The 16,393-nt window shown below is 38.3% G+C and overlaps 1 protein-coding gene across 1 annotated transcript in view; it reads right to left on the reverse strand.

The window, feature by feature from the left end:
• MAN1A1 (mannosidase alpha class 1A member 1) overlaps positions 1–16,393 on the reverse strand; it is a 162,225-nt gene that overhangs the window by 122,247 nt on the left and 23,585 nt on the right. Inside the window, exon 2 of the mRNA XM_060616531.3 lies at positions 228–324. Coding sequence (XP_060472514.1) covers positions 228–324 — 97 coding nt within the window. The remainder of the gene's footprint in view (positions 1–227; positions 325–16,393) is intronic.

Below are 16,393 nucleotides of genomic sequence, written 5' to 3' on the forward strand. Positions count from 1 at the left end.
ACTGTTCCCCAGGCATCAGTATTTTTTTTTAAAGGTACTCAAGTGATTCCAACATAGAGTGCTCTGTCTGAAGGACACACTATGCCCAGTCCTTGCAGATAATTGCAGCAGGTATGCAAGTTTCCTAGCAACATGGCCTGGAGGGGCACACAAACTTTACCACCCACAAGTTCCATCAATCGGAGAAAAGTTACTGTCACTAAGAAACCAAAGCACATTCTACTCACCAAACAAACTGCTCGAATGGCCTTCTTTTGATATAGGTTTCAGTTCATTTAATCCCCAGGCATAACGTTTATAATTATTCCAAGCATGTTTCATCATCTGAGAAAAAGAAATGAAAATAGGATTATAATTTGAATTTAAGATGTTTTTGCTATGAAATAGATCATTCACTGAGGACCTAAAGGTTAAAGCCTTAAAACTTATGGCTTAGGGGCGCCTGGGTGGCGCAGTCGGTTGGGCGTCCAACTTCAGCCAGGTCACGATCTCGCGGTCCGTGAGTTCGAGCCCCGCGTCAGGCTCTGGGCTGATGGCTCAGAGCCTGGAGCCTGTTTCCGATTCTGTGTCTCCCTCTCTCTCTGCCCCTCCCCTGTTCATGCTCTGTCTCTCTCTGTCCCAAAAAATAAATAAATGTTGAAAAAAAAAAATTAAAAAAAAAAAAAACAAAAAACTTATGGCTTAGTTAAAAAGATGATGATTAATTAAAAGGATGACAATGGTATGAATAAACTAGAACACACACACACACACACACACACACACACACACACTGTCCCTTTATATTTACAAACGGAGATTTCTTTTTTGAATCTAGAGATATCACTTTCAAAAGTCATTTCCCAGTAACAAAATTTAACTTACCCTTAAAGGATGAACCATTCTTACATTTATCTATTTTATTCTCATGAAAGATTAAATCTGCAAAGACTATATTTAAGATTCTGATTTTTGCACAAGGTTCTTTGTACTTTGTCAACCTCATAGTATATAGACAAATATCCAAGGTTATCACTTTAAACACTTTGATGTATGTTGACCAAGTTAATGTGGAGAAGTCTACGGGCAATAAATGAAACTCTATGGTTATATTTAAATCTGGGGAAACTTCAGCTTGTTTTAATATAATCAATCTTGAATTGTATAGATATCTGTGTACCTGTATAATAAAGACTGATCCTGTATATTCCCAATCTAGATTCCTTGTACCAGGATTATTTTTAAAGCCAAACTTCTCTGTCATACATTATATAAATTATTTTTTATTAATTTTAACAAAATTAATTTATCTACATATAATGAAAACCAAATTAATTTCTCCTGGCTTACAGATAAAGTTCTGACCTATTGTGCTAGACACTAACTCTAGTAGAAAGTGAATGATTTTTAAGGAGAGAAATTGTTCTAAGAGCCTGTCAAAATAGTCGTATAACCACTGTATAATAGCTGTAGAATTTTTTTTAATGATTCAAAGAATATATATAATTAGTTTTGTATGCATTTCTTAAAGAGGGCTGGGAACTCTTCACCTGTCAGAATTTATTCATGCCATTATTCCCAATCCATTAGCAAAATAATTAAAATATGGACATAACCTAAAAATGTTCTATTCTGGTTCCATATTTTAAAATATCTTAAAAAAGCATCACCTAAAGTTGACAAATACTTTACGCGGGCTGTTTATAACCAACATCTTCAGTGAGATCAATACAATTTTATTAATAAGAAAATTCTTCATAATTCTTCAAAATTCTTCAAAATTCTTCACAATAAACATCTTTTGTTAGCCAATTTGTACTATCTTCTTATCCCACCACTATCTCTATGAATAATAACTGCTAAGAATCTGTACAATTTGCTGGGTGCTCTGCTAAATACTCTATGTTCAGTATTGTACTCAATTCTCATTACAACCCTATGAAATGTTGTATTACTATTGTTTGGTAAAGAAATTGAGGTTTGCAAGTTAAAACCCAAACATCTTTATTCAAAGTCATGACATTTCTCCACAGCTGAAGAGCCAGGGTTCATCCCCATGTTGGCCTGACTCCAAAGTCATGGCATTAACCAACATCATCTTCCTTTAATGAGTCAGCAACAGAATCTTCCTTTGATGAATCAGATTGTTGATCCTGCAACAATCAATAGAATGTGGACAAGGAAGTATTTTCAAGACTTTTCTCCTTATAATTTTATTGGAAGGTATAATCGATTTAAGGATAAAATAACATGATTTATGATTCCTATAATACCACTGATTAGTCACGTAATCATGGATGAGTCATAGTTTTTACAAGACTTTCTTTGAAGTAATAGGATCATATTCCTCACCGGGTATATGTAAGGATTACATGAGCACAGTCCATGATTGCACCTAGTGTATGGCTTTGCACATGGTGGGTAATCACCTGTTTACTGAATTTAAACTTATACTGGAACCAACTAAATTCACATCACAGAAAAAGAAACCAATGCCCCTCTGAAAAGACCAGGAATATGAAGTCCACAAAAACACCTTGAGATTACATCTGAGTTTGATTTGGTTTTCCCATTAAGTGTACATTTGGTCAACTTCATTCCTGTAAATTTCCAGACATTTTATAAATTCAAAAGCTTTTGAAATATACCTGATACAAGAACAACAAAAAACTCTACGATGATTTGTTTCAGCTCTGAGTGGAAACCAGTGTCATATACTATTAATGACTCAAAGATGGCATAAATCTCTCCCAGAGAAGATAGATTGTTGCTTTATCAAAAGTTATCATTTATACAATGTACCACTAGTACAGAACTTCCTTGAGTTACCTCTGTAGTGTGTGTATGTATGTATATATATATATATATATATATATATATATATATACATATACATATATATGTGTGTGTGTATATATATGTGTGTGTGTGTGTATATGTGTGTGTGTGTGTGTGTGTGTGTATAATCTTTTTTCCCCAAGGGAAAATCTGACACTAATTGCTTGGCTTTCTATATTTCAAAAGTTGCTGTGACTTATTTCTCAGAATGGGTTCCTCATCCCATGGGATTTTGAGGAGTTAAAGAGAGAGAAAAAAAAGAAAACTCTGTGGTCAAAATGCCTTGAATGGAGCATAAAGAGTGGCTTCTCCAGGAACTTATGAAATGAGGAGGAAACACCATATTGTTAAATGATTCCAGTGTTTGATCACCTCTGGAAATGATTTACCAAGTTAAAGCCAAACAGAAGACAACGTGTGTGTGTGTGTGTGTGTGTGTGTGTGTGTATAATAGTGAGACTGAACTCACAAGTCATATATAAAGTCAACTTTGTAACTAAGGCTATGACTTATACAAATATCTGGAAACATCAAAATGCTATAGCTTCTAATTTTATAGTATTAAGCCATTAGTCAGCTGAGGGATCTTGGGGATGAAGGCATTTAATCTCTCTAGACTCAGTGAGCTTGTGAGCTGACAGGACAGAAGGTCACTTCCAAAATTCAACTATTAACAAAGAAGTCCATGGACAGGATTAATCTCCATCTTCACATGTTCCTTAATTTTGTTTTGTAGTCTTTCATCAATTTAATTAGAGTTCTACAGCTTGACATCCCAAGTAGAAGGATTAAAATAGGCCTAAACTAGAAGTTGATTAGGACTTCAAACACAGTACTGAAGCCCTCATGAAAAAAAAATGAAAGCATACCAAAGATTTATATTTTCCTGAATGTTTATATTTGCATCAGTGAGAGGCACAGCTAACACATGGTGTGAATGGGAACAAACAGAAGAGAACGATACAAAATTCTATTACAGCAATTTATTATCTTGACCCAGAGAAACTGGAATTAAGACATAAAATATCCATAAAAGTAGCTTTATTTCTCCTCGACTCTACTCTCATGGAAGATTCTTCCACTAGCACTTTCTTTTCAATTGGCAACAGAGTTAAGTAATTAGGCAATGTCATTTATTGAGTGTCTGCTCAATAAATGAATAATAAGATGCTAAAGCAACGAAGGGGAAGTGTACATGACTCTATCATGCTTATAATCTAATAGATAATGTATGGAACCTTAACATTATCCATTCGTACATACTCATAAATGTTTATAAATGTAACAGAAGAAGAGAACTAACATTGTATGTAACTCTGCTATCACAACCAATGATCTGTTTTCCATTTTATGTCCTGACCTAATCAGTGACATGAGAAGCCACAAATAAACAAAAATATGCTTGAATTTCCCCAGGTAAATATGGATTTCACAGCTTACATTTTTGTTGCTAGGAACTACCCTTGAAAATGTTTTTATTTGCTGATGCTTTCAGCAACCATATAGTCTTAGGTTGTTCAAAATAGATACATTAAAAATCTTTTTGAATATCTCACTGTTTTTGCCAGACAGATCTTATGAAGACTTGGGCTTTTGCTGCCTCCTTACAAAAGTCTGCAAGCTCAAGTCCCACTTGTAGCTCTGTCCTGTGTGGTCTTACACAAAATTTCCATCATTTGTACAGTGTGATTGAAGTAAGTCCCTGGTCTCAGCTGACTGATCCAGGGCCTGGTGCCTGACCCAAAGGCAGACAACTAAGGACTGGCCATGAGCCCTGGAGGTGAGGTGTCCAGATATGAAGCTCTCTGTTAATGGCTGGACCAACCCAATCATCTACTCTACCTATGAAAGTGTAACAGAAATATTCACAGAGAATCCAGACGCCAGAGTGACGAAGAAACAGAGAAGTACAAAAATACAGAGAAGAAAAGCCATGAAAAAAGGAGTTCTGAGGCAGATGAAACCATGAGGGAGATGGAAGGTGAGGAGAGAAAAGCAAGAGGCTGGGAGGCAGACAGGATGCCCCAGGGGAATTAGGTTAGGTCCTGGAGCCACTGCAGAACTACAAACAGTGCTGTTGAATCCTGAATGTTGATGAATTGTTTTCCTCCACTCCATGAGGTGTGGCTCTGCCCACTGAGGCTGTTTACTTACTTTCTCATGTGTCCTTATAGAAAACCCTCTCACTTATTGAAGACATATGTAAGAGAGCGGGCCACAGGTGTAGGCATCTGACAAACTGGGTTCATATCCAATGGCAGCATCATTAATGTGACTCTAAATGAGGCAACTAATCTCTCTGAACCCACTTTCCACACCCATAAAATGTAAAGAAATATAAGTACTAGCCTCACTGGTTACTCTCATGATTAAGTAAAATAATGCATGGAAAGAGCTTAATATATTGCCTGACACACAGTAAGTACATGATAAATTGTAGGCACTATACTTATTTTTATTAAAAACCTAAGTATGTCTCTGATCATTGTAATCTGAAAAAGCATCATACTTTTTTCTAGTAACATATACAAATAGGAGGGGGCAAATATACATAAAACCAGGCAAACTTATTTAGTACACAAACTATAAATATACACACTTAAAAATATATACAACTATTTGATATCCAAAAGGTAGAAGAAGAGACAATGAGAACCTTTTCTACAAAGGGTCTTTTCCAGATGTAGGCAGTATGGGTCAATTTTAGTTCTGAAGGTTCTTGTGCCTGGTTTCTTGAAATGTTAGTTGTGCCCGGTCTGCTTGTGTAGGGGGTCTTCTTGAGGGATGTGGGGGCTAATCTAGGGCATCGATATGCCCACAATAAACAGTAATGCACAATAAGCTTTACTGCGTGCTGCCTGGACTGGGCTCATGGAAGATGGAAGTCCCTCACAGCAAGAGACTGTCCAGAGGCTTAAGGAAAAGAGGCCAGCCTCCTGAAAGGAAGGATGGCAAGGGAACTCCCAGGAGAAAGGGAGCTTATGTGCTAAGTGACTTCACTCAGAAGCATGGGAGGAAGTCTGTGGGTGAAAGAACTCCAGAAGGCAGTAGCAGCCTGGGATATTAAAACCACAAGGCCCTCTCTTATCAATGGTCAACAGATGCTGGGTAAGGTTTCATAGAGTATATAAAGCAGGCAGGCTCTAAATGGCTAAAACTCTGCTTGTTTGTTTTAAATAATTGCATGTGTAAAAACCTGAATTTAGTGTCAGTGGGCTATTGAGCTAACAATATTTCAGACTACAGTGGACACATGAGCAACTCAGAGGCCATCTCTGGCTCATTTATGTGACAGCTTGCCATGTGGTACTTAAGGGAAGAAACTGTAATCCAGTGACACTCACATTCCCCCTGTTCTAGAGGACACGAAGGGCTATGTTTGGTTGAGGTGAGGTCTAGGGTGTGAGGTCAATCAACCTCACTGATTGTTAGCTCTTAAGATTATACTTACAGTTGATGTTTTGAAAAACATGAATTTTAAAGCTGGACAGTAGATTCCATCAAACTGCCTGAAATGACTTGATTGTCCCATGAAAGTAACTTCTGGAACTTTCAGATAAAATCTCAACACAGAAAATTTTTAGGATCACTTTATCCACCTTCCTTCTTTTAATCTTTGTGGACTGGAAAGTGGAAGGAGGAAAAGATAAAAAGTAACTTCAGGGAATTAAGTCACAGCTTCTCGAAAACCCATTCTTATCCACTGGAGAAGAATCTCTAGGTGTGGGAACACGAGACAACAATCTACCCACACCTTCCTCTTATCTAAAGCTACACCTGCCTACATTCCCCTGTGAGAATGAAGGCTGAAAGGACCACAAGGAGCACCAGACCAGGGAGAGACTTGGTGCTGAGGCAGCTGTGGAAACAAAGCAGGCAGGCTTCCACCGGCAAAGACAGAGCCCTGCTACCTGACTCTGACCTCACAAACCCTGTTTTCTCATCTTTAAATAACAATAGTCAGTTGTAACAAAGGTACCACTGTGGTACAGGACGTTAATAGTAGGGTATGTTGGGGCACGGATAAATGGGAACTCTCTATATTTTCCACTCTATTTTGCCCTGAAAAAAATAACTGCTCTAAAAAATAAAGCACATATTTAAGAAAAGAATAACGTTACCTTCCTTACAGCATGGTCAAGAGATCAAATTGGATAATGCACCTGGCTGATAGAAGACGTCCAATGAATATTGCTGGCCTCTAGTCACACCACCTCCTCATTTCCCTCCCAGGCCACAAGAATTAGAGATAAGGGAGAACAGCCTGAAAAAAGAGGAAACTCAGCTACACTCGGAGTAGGCAAGGCAATTGAGGGAGAAGTGAATTAACAGGATAGAAAAGGAAAGAGGCCAATGTCACCTAGAGGTGACAGAATGCAGAGCTTGGTATGTATGACAGGATTCACAGAGACCGCAGGCCTGGAGTCTAACACAATTACAGTGTTTAGCATCCTCTCACTAACAGGCATCAAGATGCACTGAAGACAGTCCTAGGAATGATGCTCCTCCTGACACAGTTCTTCACTGAGCAAGGCCCGAGTCCAGTAACCTTCGATCTGTCATTGCCCAGCATGAAGAAAAACCCTCCTAGCTATGACAGTTTCCAATTTTACCCCATATCAAATTAAAACATTCACTCATGAGCCTTGCTCAATTTATCTCTTTCAAATGCTGAAATATATTAGTTCTCTCTCCCTTTCTCCAAGGCTGCTAAGGTGTTCTGTTTCCAAGATTCCTTTTCCAAATGTTACAATGACAATTACTACTTATGGAGTACTTTTGGTGCCATGATGTGAATTATAAGTGAGGGTAGAGTAGGACGCCACATTTAGGAAATAAGAAGATTCCATGCGACATACTTACATAAAATATATATACTTAGGTTTACCTGACATGCAAATTTAACAGAGTCCTGTATTTCATCCAGAAACCCTGAGATAGAGGAGAGAACCATTCAATGGCTGCTTCTGTGTCCAGGGTCAGGTCCCTGGCTTGTGTCCTGCCTTGCCTTGGCCCTGAAAGAGGGACTAAAAACTCATGGGCCAGATAGAAACAGAATGGCCAGGTCTAGAGCAACTGGAAATGACAGGGAATGTGGTAAAACAAGAGTGAAGTCCCTGACTAAAGCCATTTATAAAAATTACTCAAAAAAAAACTAAGCTTGCTTTTAAGGTTTTGAGCCAGGTTTTCCAGAGCTCTAGAAAAAAAAAAAAATAGTATGCTAGCTAAGGGAAAAAAAAATCTGTGAGGCACAGATAGCCCACAGACAGCAGTTTGCAACGCAGTCCCTGGTTTGTAGGCACATGTCTAAACACCGCTCTGTGTTTAGGTCTGTGGGCATGTTGTTTGCCCACATGCCCTCAATGGGCAGCTCCATGGCACAGGCTGCCCTCACTGCCTGCTCTTGGACTGTCCTGACCTCACCTTTGCTGGCGTCTCTTTGCCAAGAATTAGTGGAATTAGCAAGGTCTTGAGACCTGAGATGTGTAAACCATAACGCATACACTTCTCAGCAATTCTCTTCTGCCGGATTTCACATTTTAGAAAGCATTTAGAATTCTAAATGCTCTGTTTTACAAATGAAACTGCAGGAGCTGAAAAGGAGAAAGTGGCTTAACTTTGTCAATCATCTACCACAAGGCACCTTGAGGGGGAACTTGATAACAATTTACCTCACAATGTCCCTCTGGGGTATGAGTACCCCATTTTACAGATGAGAAAGCTGAGGCCAAGCACAGCGCAGAGGAGCAGTAAGGCTATAAACTCGCCAGTTCTCATTCTTGCCACTACAACATTTAAGAGAGCCTCAACTTTTTTTTTTTTTTTTTTTTTTTTCTGCTTGTCAACCTTAAGACAACTCTCCCACTGCTCCAGGCACACAGGGCGGCCCTATCTGGGGTCTAAGGAGACACGGCCAGGCCTGGCACCAAATGCATTCACCAAATCAAACCGGGTTTGTGAGTCAGCTCAAGGAAAGAAGCTTGAAGCACCGCCTCTCCCCGCCTGCCTTGCATCCTTCATGACCTTCCTTCCCCTCCATATCAGGGCTCCCTCCACCTTATCCCTGCTCTTGTCCTCCTAGTGCTGGGGGCTAACTGCGCAGAGAAGATGGCCACCATGCTTGTCACTGGATTTAGGGAGAACTGTGGATCCCTCTCCTTCACACCAAGCTGCAGACTGTACCTACACCTGCTCCCTTCAGCTCCACTAGTTCCTGAGCTTTATCACCACCACTTGGGCTACTGTGGCCAGTTTTTCTTCGCTCCTTTTCTTTCTTGTCTCTGTGTGAACAATTTGCTTGTTACGGAGTACTTGAAGCTGCCTCTTAACCACCGAGTGGATATATATGTGTGCATATTTTCTTCACAGTTAGATGTCCTGAGTTCTCGCACAGCCAATTTTAGTATACTTATTTTTTTAAGACAGCAGGAGATACATAAAGGAGGAGTAATTATTTAATGCTATTGTATGAACCCCAGTGGGCCACTGAGCATTAATTCCCCAGTGAACTGAAAGAGTGGTTAGCAGTAGCAATCTCTTTAGAAAGAGTCAGAATGCCTGATAAAGCCAGTTTTAAAAAATGAGAATTCTAGTTAATCGCTACTTGTGAGGACAGACTGTCCTTTTTCTAAGTATCTCATTCCCTAAGAAAGAGCCAGTTTTTCTAGATCCAGCTCAGGGAACTCGATCATATGATTTTTAATGGTTCTCTTTCTTTGTGACCAAAATTCTACATTATTTTATAAAACTTCTGTGCAGTTATCAAGTGGAAGAGGGTACAGGGCAAACAAGAAACAAAAACCCTCAAACCAAAAAAAAGAACCCCCAAACTTGACTAAAACGTTCAATACATGTCTCTAAAATATTCTAAGGGATAGTACGTTAGCATCTCAAAAGTTAGAGGTTAGGGGGTGCCTGGGTGGGTCATTTGGTTAAGCATCTGACTTTGGCTCAGGTCAGGTTCTTGGGTTCAAGCCACACCTCAGGCTCTGTGCAGACAGCTCAGAGCCTGGAGCCTGCTTTGGATTCTGTGTCTCCCTCTCTCTGCCCTTCCCCTGGTCTTGCTCCATCTCTCTCTGTCTCTCAAAAATAAATAAACGTTAAAAAAAAAACTTATAAAAAAAAGTTGGAGGCTAAGAAAAGGTTTGTTGATATGTGAATATCTAGTACCTTCCTTTTCTGGAAAGAAGCACTATTACTGAGATTACTGAGAAGGTTTTCTACATCAGTGAGCTCTGCATCAGCCCAGGGCCTATCACTTGCAGTTATTTCCTCATCAAAAGTATCTGTCTTGTGTTTAATGTCTATGGTCTCTTAACACAGAAGTTGTCACTCAAGTTCAAAGGTTCAACCTCAGGGTTTTGGGTCTGTCTGATTGGTTTTTAATTGACCTAAAATTGCATTCATTAGATTACCCCTGCTAAGACCTCTGTGGTCAATGGGACACCAGCTGATCTTCCCTGCTAGGTCCCCAGGCAGAGTTGGTAAGGGTTTTCCAAACTGGGAAGCATCAGCAGCTACAGAACTTTGCTAGCCATCAAGACTAAACTGGTATCCCCTGCTGGGATATCACGAAGCTCTCTTTATTCTAAGATGGAGATCTGAAATATTATTCCATAGAAAACAAATACTATTCTCATGGAGTGTCTCATCTCAAAAGATTTTTTGAAGTTTCAATATTTGTAATAAAAAAGCAAGTCCAAACATCTTTTTAACTCATGCATGTCATTCTACAGTTTCAAATTTTCACTGCATTTACCTTTTTGCATTAGTGACACAATGATTTTTTCGAACTGACATACACTCTCTTCAAGGGATTTGTTTATGGGTTTGTCAAGTTCATAAAGACAGATAACCTTTTATTTGTTATTTAATATTCCTTTTTTTTTTTTTTTATTTTTGGGACAGAGAGAGACAGAGCATGAACGGGGGAGGGGCAGAGAGAGAGGGAGACACAGAATCGGAAACAGGCTCCAGGCTTCGAGCCATCAGCCCAGAGCCTGACGCGGGGCTCGAACTCACGGACCGCGAGATCGTGACCTGGCTGAAGTCGGACTCTTAACCGACTGCGCCACCCAGGCGCCCCTAATATTCCTTTTTTAAACTTTACAAATACCATGAGTTAGAACATAATTAATGATAAATGAAAAAAATTAGCTTTAATTTTATATAAAAATGGGCAAAAATCAGATATTTATTTTTTTTAGTATATTATTTTCTTATTATTTTTTAAGTAAACAAACTAGCCCTAGATGTCAAACCCTGTTCTGCTTCAGCTAGCAAGAGGGTTACAGGGCACAGGTGTTTCCTTTTTTTTCTTCTGTGTGTGTATTTTTTAAAGAGACTTTATCTCTAAAAAATTTTTTAATGTTTATTTATTTTTGAGTGACACAGAAAGAGAGAGAGAGAGACAGACAGACAGACACAGAGCATGAGCAGGGGAAGGGCAGAGAGAGAGAGGGAGACACAGAATCTGGAGCAGGCTCCAGGCTCTGAGCAAGTGGTCAGCACAGAGCCAGACGCAGGGCTCGAACCCACAGACTGCGATATCCTGACCCGAGATGAAGGTGGACACCTAGCCAACTGAGCCACCCAGGAGCCTTGAGTGTTTATTTTTTAGAGCAGTTTTAGGTTCACGGTGAGATTGAGCAGAAAGTACAGCGATTGTCCATATACCTCCCTTGCCTGAACACCATACAACCATGCCATCAACATCATGTGCCAGCATGGGACATCTGCTGTATCAATGAACCTACATGACATATCATAATTACCCAAAGTCCACAGTTTACATTAGGGTTCATTGTTGTTGTACATTCCGTGGGCTTTGACAAATGCATAATGACTTGTATCCCCTGCTCTAGTGTCATACAGAAGAGTTTCACTGCCGTTAAATCCTCTGTGCTCCCGCCATTCATCCCTACCCTCCACCCAACTCCTGAAAACCACTTATTGTTTTATTGTCTCCCCAGTTTTTCCTTGTCCAAAATTTCACAGAGTTGGAATTATACAGTATAAGCCTTTTCAGATTGGTCTCTTTCACTTGGTAAATATATATTTAGGTTCCTCCATATCTGATTTTTCATGGCTTCATAGCTTATTTCATTTTAGACTGAATAATATTCCATTGTCTAGATGTACCATAGTTTATTTATCCATTCACCTTCTGAAGGATATCTTGATTGCTTCCAAGTTTTGGCAATTACAAATAAAGTTGCCATCAAAAAGAAAGTGGCAGGGCACAGTTGTTTTCAAATTAAAACCAGCTAAAGCATTATAAACTGCAATTTTGTAAGTTACTATTATTTGAAGGTAGAATTCATAAAAAATGTATTAGTTATAAGTGTCACATGGTATAGGAAAATAATTTTTAAACCTTCTGAAATGATTATCCTTAAAATTTGATCATTATTAATAGTTGGGATGCCCATTACCATCCCAGAATCCATGATTTCATTTGATTCTGAAAGTAATCCTTCTATATTCTGGAGGTAACAGTTTTAGACACTACTATCTGGGCACAGCAATAATAAAAAATGTTGTATTAAAAGGTATTATAAGTTACTTGTGAAAAGTAATATTTATATATACTAAATATCAGAAGTGCTGGTTCCTAATATACTCTTGGGGTAGCAACTAGTGATTCTATAAGACATTATCCATAATTGGTGTGTCACATATGGCACTTTGTTATCATCCTTAATAATAGAACCAGCATTTACTGAACACTTCTATGTCAGGAAATATGTGAAGCACCTACATACTCTCTCAGTGCCTCATAACAACCCTGCAAGAAGATAGTCAGTCTCCTGACTGAGATTCTCATTGCACAGATGAAGAAATCAATAGGTTATGTAATTTTTGCAGGGTCAGGCCTCTGATGAGTGGGAGAGGTTGGCTCTCAATTTGGGCTGACTCTGAAGCCTGACTTGTACATACTGACTTGTACACTGACTTGTACATACTGACTTGTACACTGTCCTGAGGTAAACATATGACCCATGCAATCTGGGGACTTTGCCTTCCAAATAAACTTCCAAAAAACTATTAACTCATGCGTCACTGATAGACATCTTTGTATGTTTTCTATTACCTATTTAATTATTCTAGAGAAATTAAACTTTTTAATAAAGACTTTCAGAAACATGACATGCAAAACCACCTTTTAATTTTTCTATTTTTGAAAACCTTGCTGGTATAGAGGAGAAACATTAAATATATTGGTAGATTAAGGAATTGAAATGAAAATGAGACTACCTCTTGCTTCTAGTGCCCTGTAGGATAAAGATGTCTTACATACAATGAAAAAGAATTTTGCTTTACATTAATTTTAACATCTAAAATTTCCTTCCTTTGAAAAATGTTAGTTTGTGTTTATTTGGACACCCTATAGTGTTAGCTCATTTTGTTCTTGGTTTCACAGCAGATGACATTTTATCACCAACGGAACACCCTAATAATTTTGTTTTGTGGCTACTGAAAAAAGACATCTTGCTCAAAATGTATTTAAATGTCAGTAGCACTCTATAAATTGCTCCTAAATTGGCAGCATCAGAGTTCTCACTAAACACCTTCATTAAAAAAAAAAAAAAAGTAAAGAGATACTGATTATTTTTCAATGCTCTTTCTACTAGCTTCTTTTAGACTTTTACTATTACTGAAGATGGAAAACAATTATCTTGGACTGTAAGTGATATGATTTTTAAAGTAAGCATTAACATCTCATATGCTTGTATTATCACCAGTCTATAAACTATGATTCTCTATGGGCAGAAGATCATCTGAAATGTTTTGTAAGTGATGGCAAGTATTTCCTGGGCTTGAAAATGCATACTCTAACCATTCTATGAAAGCTTTAAAATCTGACAAAGCCTGGGTTTGGTTTTTTTTTTTTTCCCCCCGAATGGTAGAAAAAGATAATAATCATTCTTTCTGTTGCAGGATGGCAAGTGCCCAGAATTAAATATATGCCAAATTCAGTGACCTGTTAAAGTAGACTGCATTGCTTAGTATTAGCTTTGGGTACAAATGACTTCCAATTTTCTTCAGCTGTTTTACAGCTTAAAAAGCAGGCAAAGACCTTTATAAATCTAAGAAGAAGGGAAAAAAAGATGCCAAGTTTATTAGCAGAAGTCAAATTATTTTACTGTTTAAAAAGATGACACAAAGATGAAAAACAATAATAAAAATGGGGAAAAATGAATATATATTCTACATATTGCAGATAATATAGGTTGGTTTAACCACACCCAAGTCTCCTTCTCTCTTGCTTGTCTCTAGAACATAAGATACGAAAGCCAAATGTGTGCTTTCCTAGCCTCTCCACAGCTAGAGGTGGCTATGTGACAAAGTTCTGCAAGTGAGATATTCGCCGACGTCTGTTGGTAGTTCTGCTTTACCTCTTCTTTCTGCCCTAAATGAAGGCAAGATGTGGGTAGATGAGCTGTCAGAGTGGCCATTCTGCTACCATAAATGAGTGTGAACTCAGAAGCACCACAGAGGCATCATTCTGATGGAATGGACAACCATGGCCTGCCCCTCAGCTATAAGTTGAAACCAAGGTTATTGCTACTTAACTCATAGACCAAACACCACTAATGAATTTGACATTTCAGTAGCTCTCCTTTGGTTGTTTTTTGAGTGATCAGATCAGAACTGGACTTAAGCCATACCTCCAATTAGGGGAAACAGGAAGTTTTTCTTTGCATTATTTACTTTCACAATATTGTTTGCTAGCTGAAACTACTCCAAAGGTTTGATCCGAATAGTTGCAAAATAATAAATAATACAATTTATCAAAGAAATTATGGTACCGGAGTCCTCTGTCCAAGCTTTAAATGGCTAATGTGTTGCAGGGGTTATGGGGAGAGCCATAAGTGGTTAAAAAAATAATAGGTATGTAATCAGGGTTTCTGGATTCACCTAGAAAACAGTAACTTTATTGAAGAATGTGAGTTTTTTTCCTCCACCTTGCTCGAAAAAAGGAAAATATTTCTTCTAAGTGGAATAAATTATTCAAGTAAGTAGTGCCATTAAAGATGACTATGTTATATTTTTGAATGAAAATCTCAAATATTAGTTAAGGTATCTTCTATAATAGAATTTATCCACAGTGCTGGTAAAAACTGAATTACTCTAATATTTGCATCCCATTATTGTTAACTATATTACATAGCTTAAGCTATCTGAAAAGGCCTCTGGTTAAAAAAAAAACAAAACATGTAAAAGGTATTTTTACTTAATACTATGCTTCCTGTTAGTAAAACTAGTCACACTAGTTGAAATATTTGTTGTCTACTTTTATAGAGTTACACAGCTGAGTTACAATTTCTTTTTCTCAGTGTAAAACTTCTCTTCCTCAAATATGTCTATATATTTATATGTACAAGAATACAACTTTTCCTATGTTTTATTATAACGACACCAAATCTGGTTTAAAAAGGTCAGTATACTTGTGATCTTCAACTATCAATTTCCATATAAACTGACTCTCTTCTACCATGTATTTTCTTCTCATTGTTTGTACAATATTAGAATTCCATATCCTTTGTTTCTGGAAACGAGACTGTTGTTCCAAATAGAGAAGTATGACCTTCTACAGTTGACAGAAAACACCTTCCAAGCACTGAATATAAAATACTGTCCTTGGCTTAGGACTCTTTAACTTGATTTAAAATATCCTTGTTTAAAATGTTCCTCAGAACTAGCAGAATATTTTGCCTTCTCCCAGGATGCTCTGTCAGTATTTAAGAGGAATCTGTCCATCCTACCTGCTTCCTTAGCCCTGTCTTAGAAGATGGATGCCCTTCCAGCAACTAATTACTCACCTTTGAATTCACCGACAAAGATCCAAGGTCCTGATCTAATGGATCAAATGCATGGCCTGTAAATGTTTATCTTTGTTTGCCCAGGAAAGAAGCTGGGCAAAGGTGCGGGTGTCAGAGTGGCCTCGGGTGTGACTGCCTGCCTGTTCCAGTACTGGACTTTACAGACTCCAATTCCAACTCCATTCCCACCTGTTGCTCTGTGCCCAGCTAAACTGTTCATTCCTTCCACAAACATCTGAGCATCTACAGCTACGTGGTCAACACTACATTCCATTCCTATCCACCAGTGGCTAAACTTTACACAGCTGTATGTCCATGACTCTTATCGGTGTTACTAAGAGCTTCAATTCTGATTCCACTTCTCCTTTTTCTCCTTTCTCTGACTTGGATCTTTGGGTACTGGGCTCTGTTCCACTCAGATCCATGACTAACACGATATACTTCGCTGATATTCTTTGCAACCCAGACTCATGCCTCAACTCTATTCTCAGGATTATTAGTAACCATCCCCTGTAAAGGAACTGCCTTCCTAGCATGCATGGTCTCTAGTCTGTGGGCCCCATTAGCCATTGGCCTGGTCCACCAAATAAAATGCCATGATACATGTACAGTTCCACAAGACTAGAAGCACAATGCTGTGATGGTTGCCACTGAGATAATCCAATTTACAAGTTTTTTCTATAGAGTAACATATTTAAATGCTGATTCATTATAATTCAAGGTATCCTCCCCTAATTCAAGTCATTCCT

The sequence above is a fragment of the Panthera onca genome, chromosome B2 (assembly GCF_046562875.1).
Source record: "Panthera onca isolate mPanOnc1 chromosome B2, mPanOnc1 haplotype 2, whole genome shotgun sequence".
Taxonomy (NCBI): domain Eukaryota; kingdom Metazoa; phylum Chordata; class Mammalia; order Carnivora; family Felidae; genus Panthera; species Panthera onca.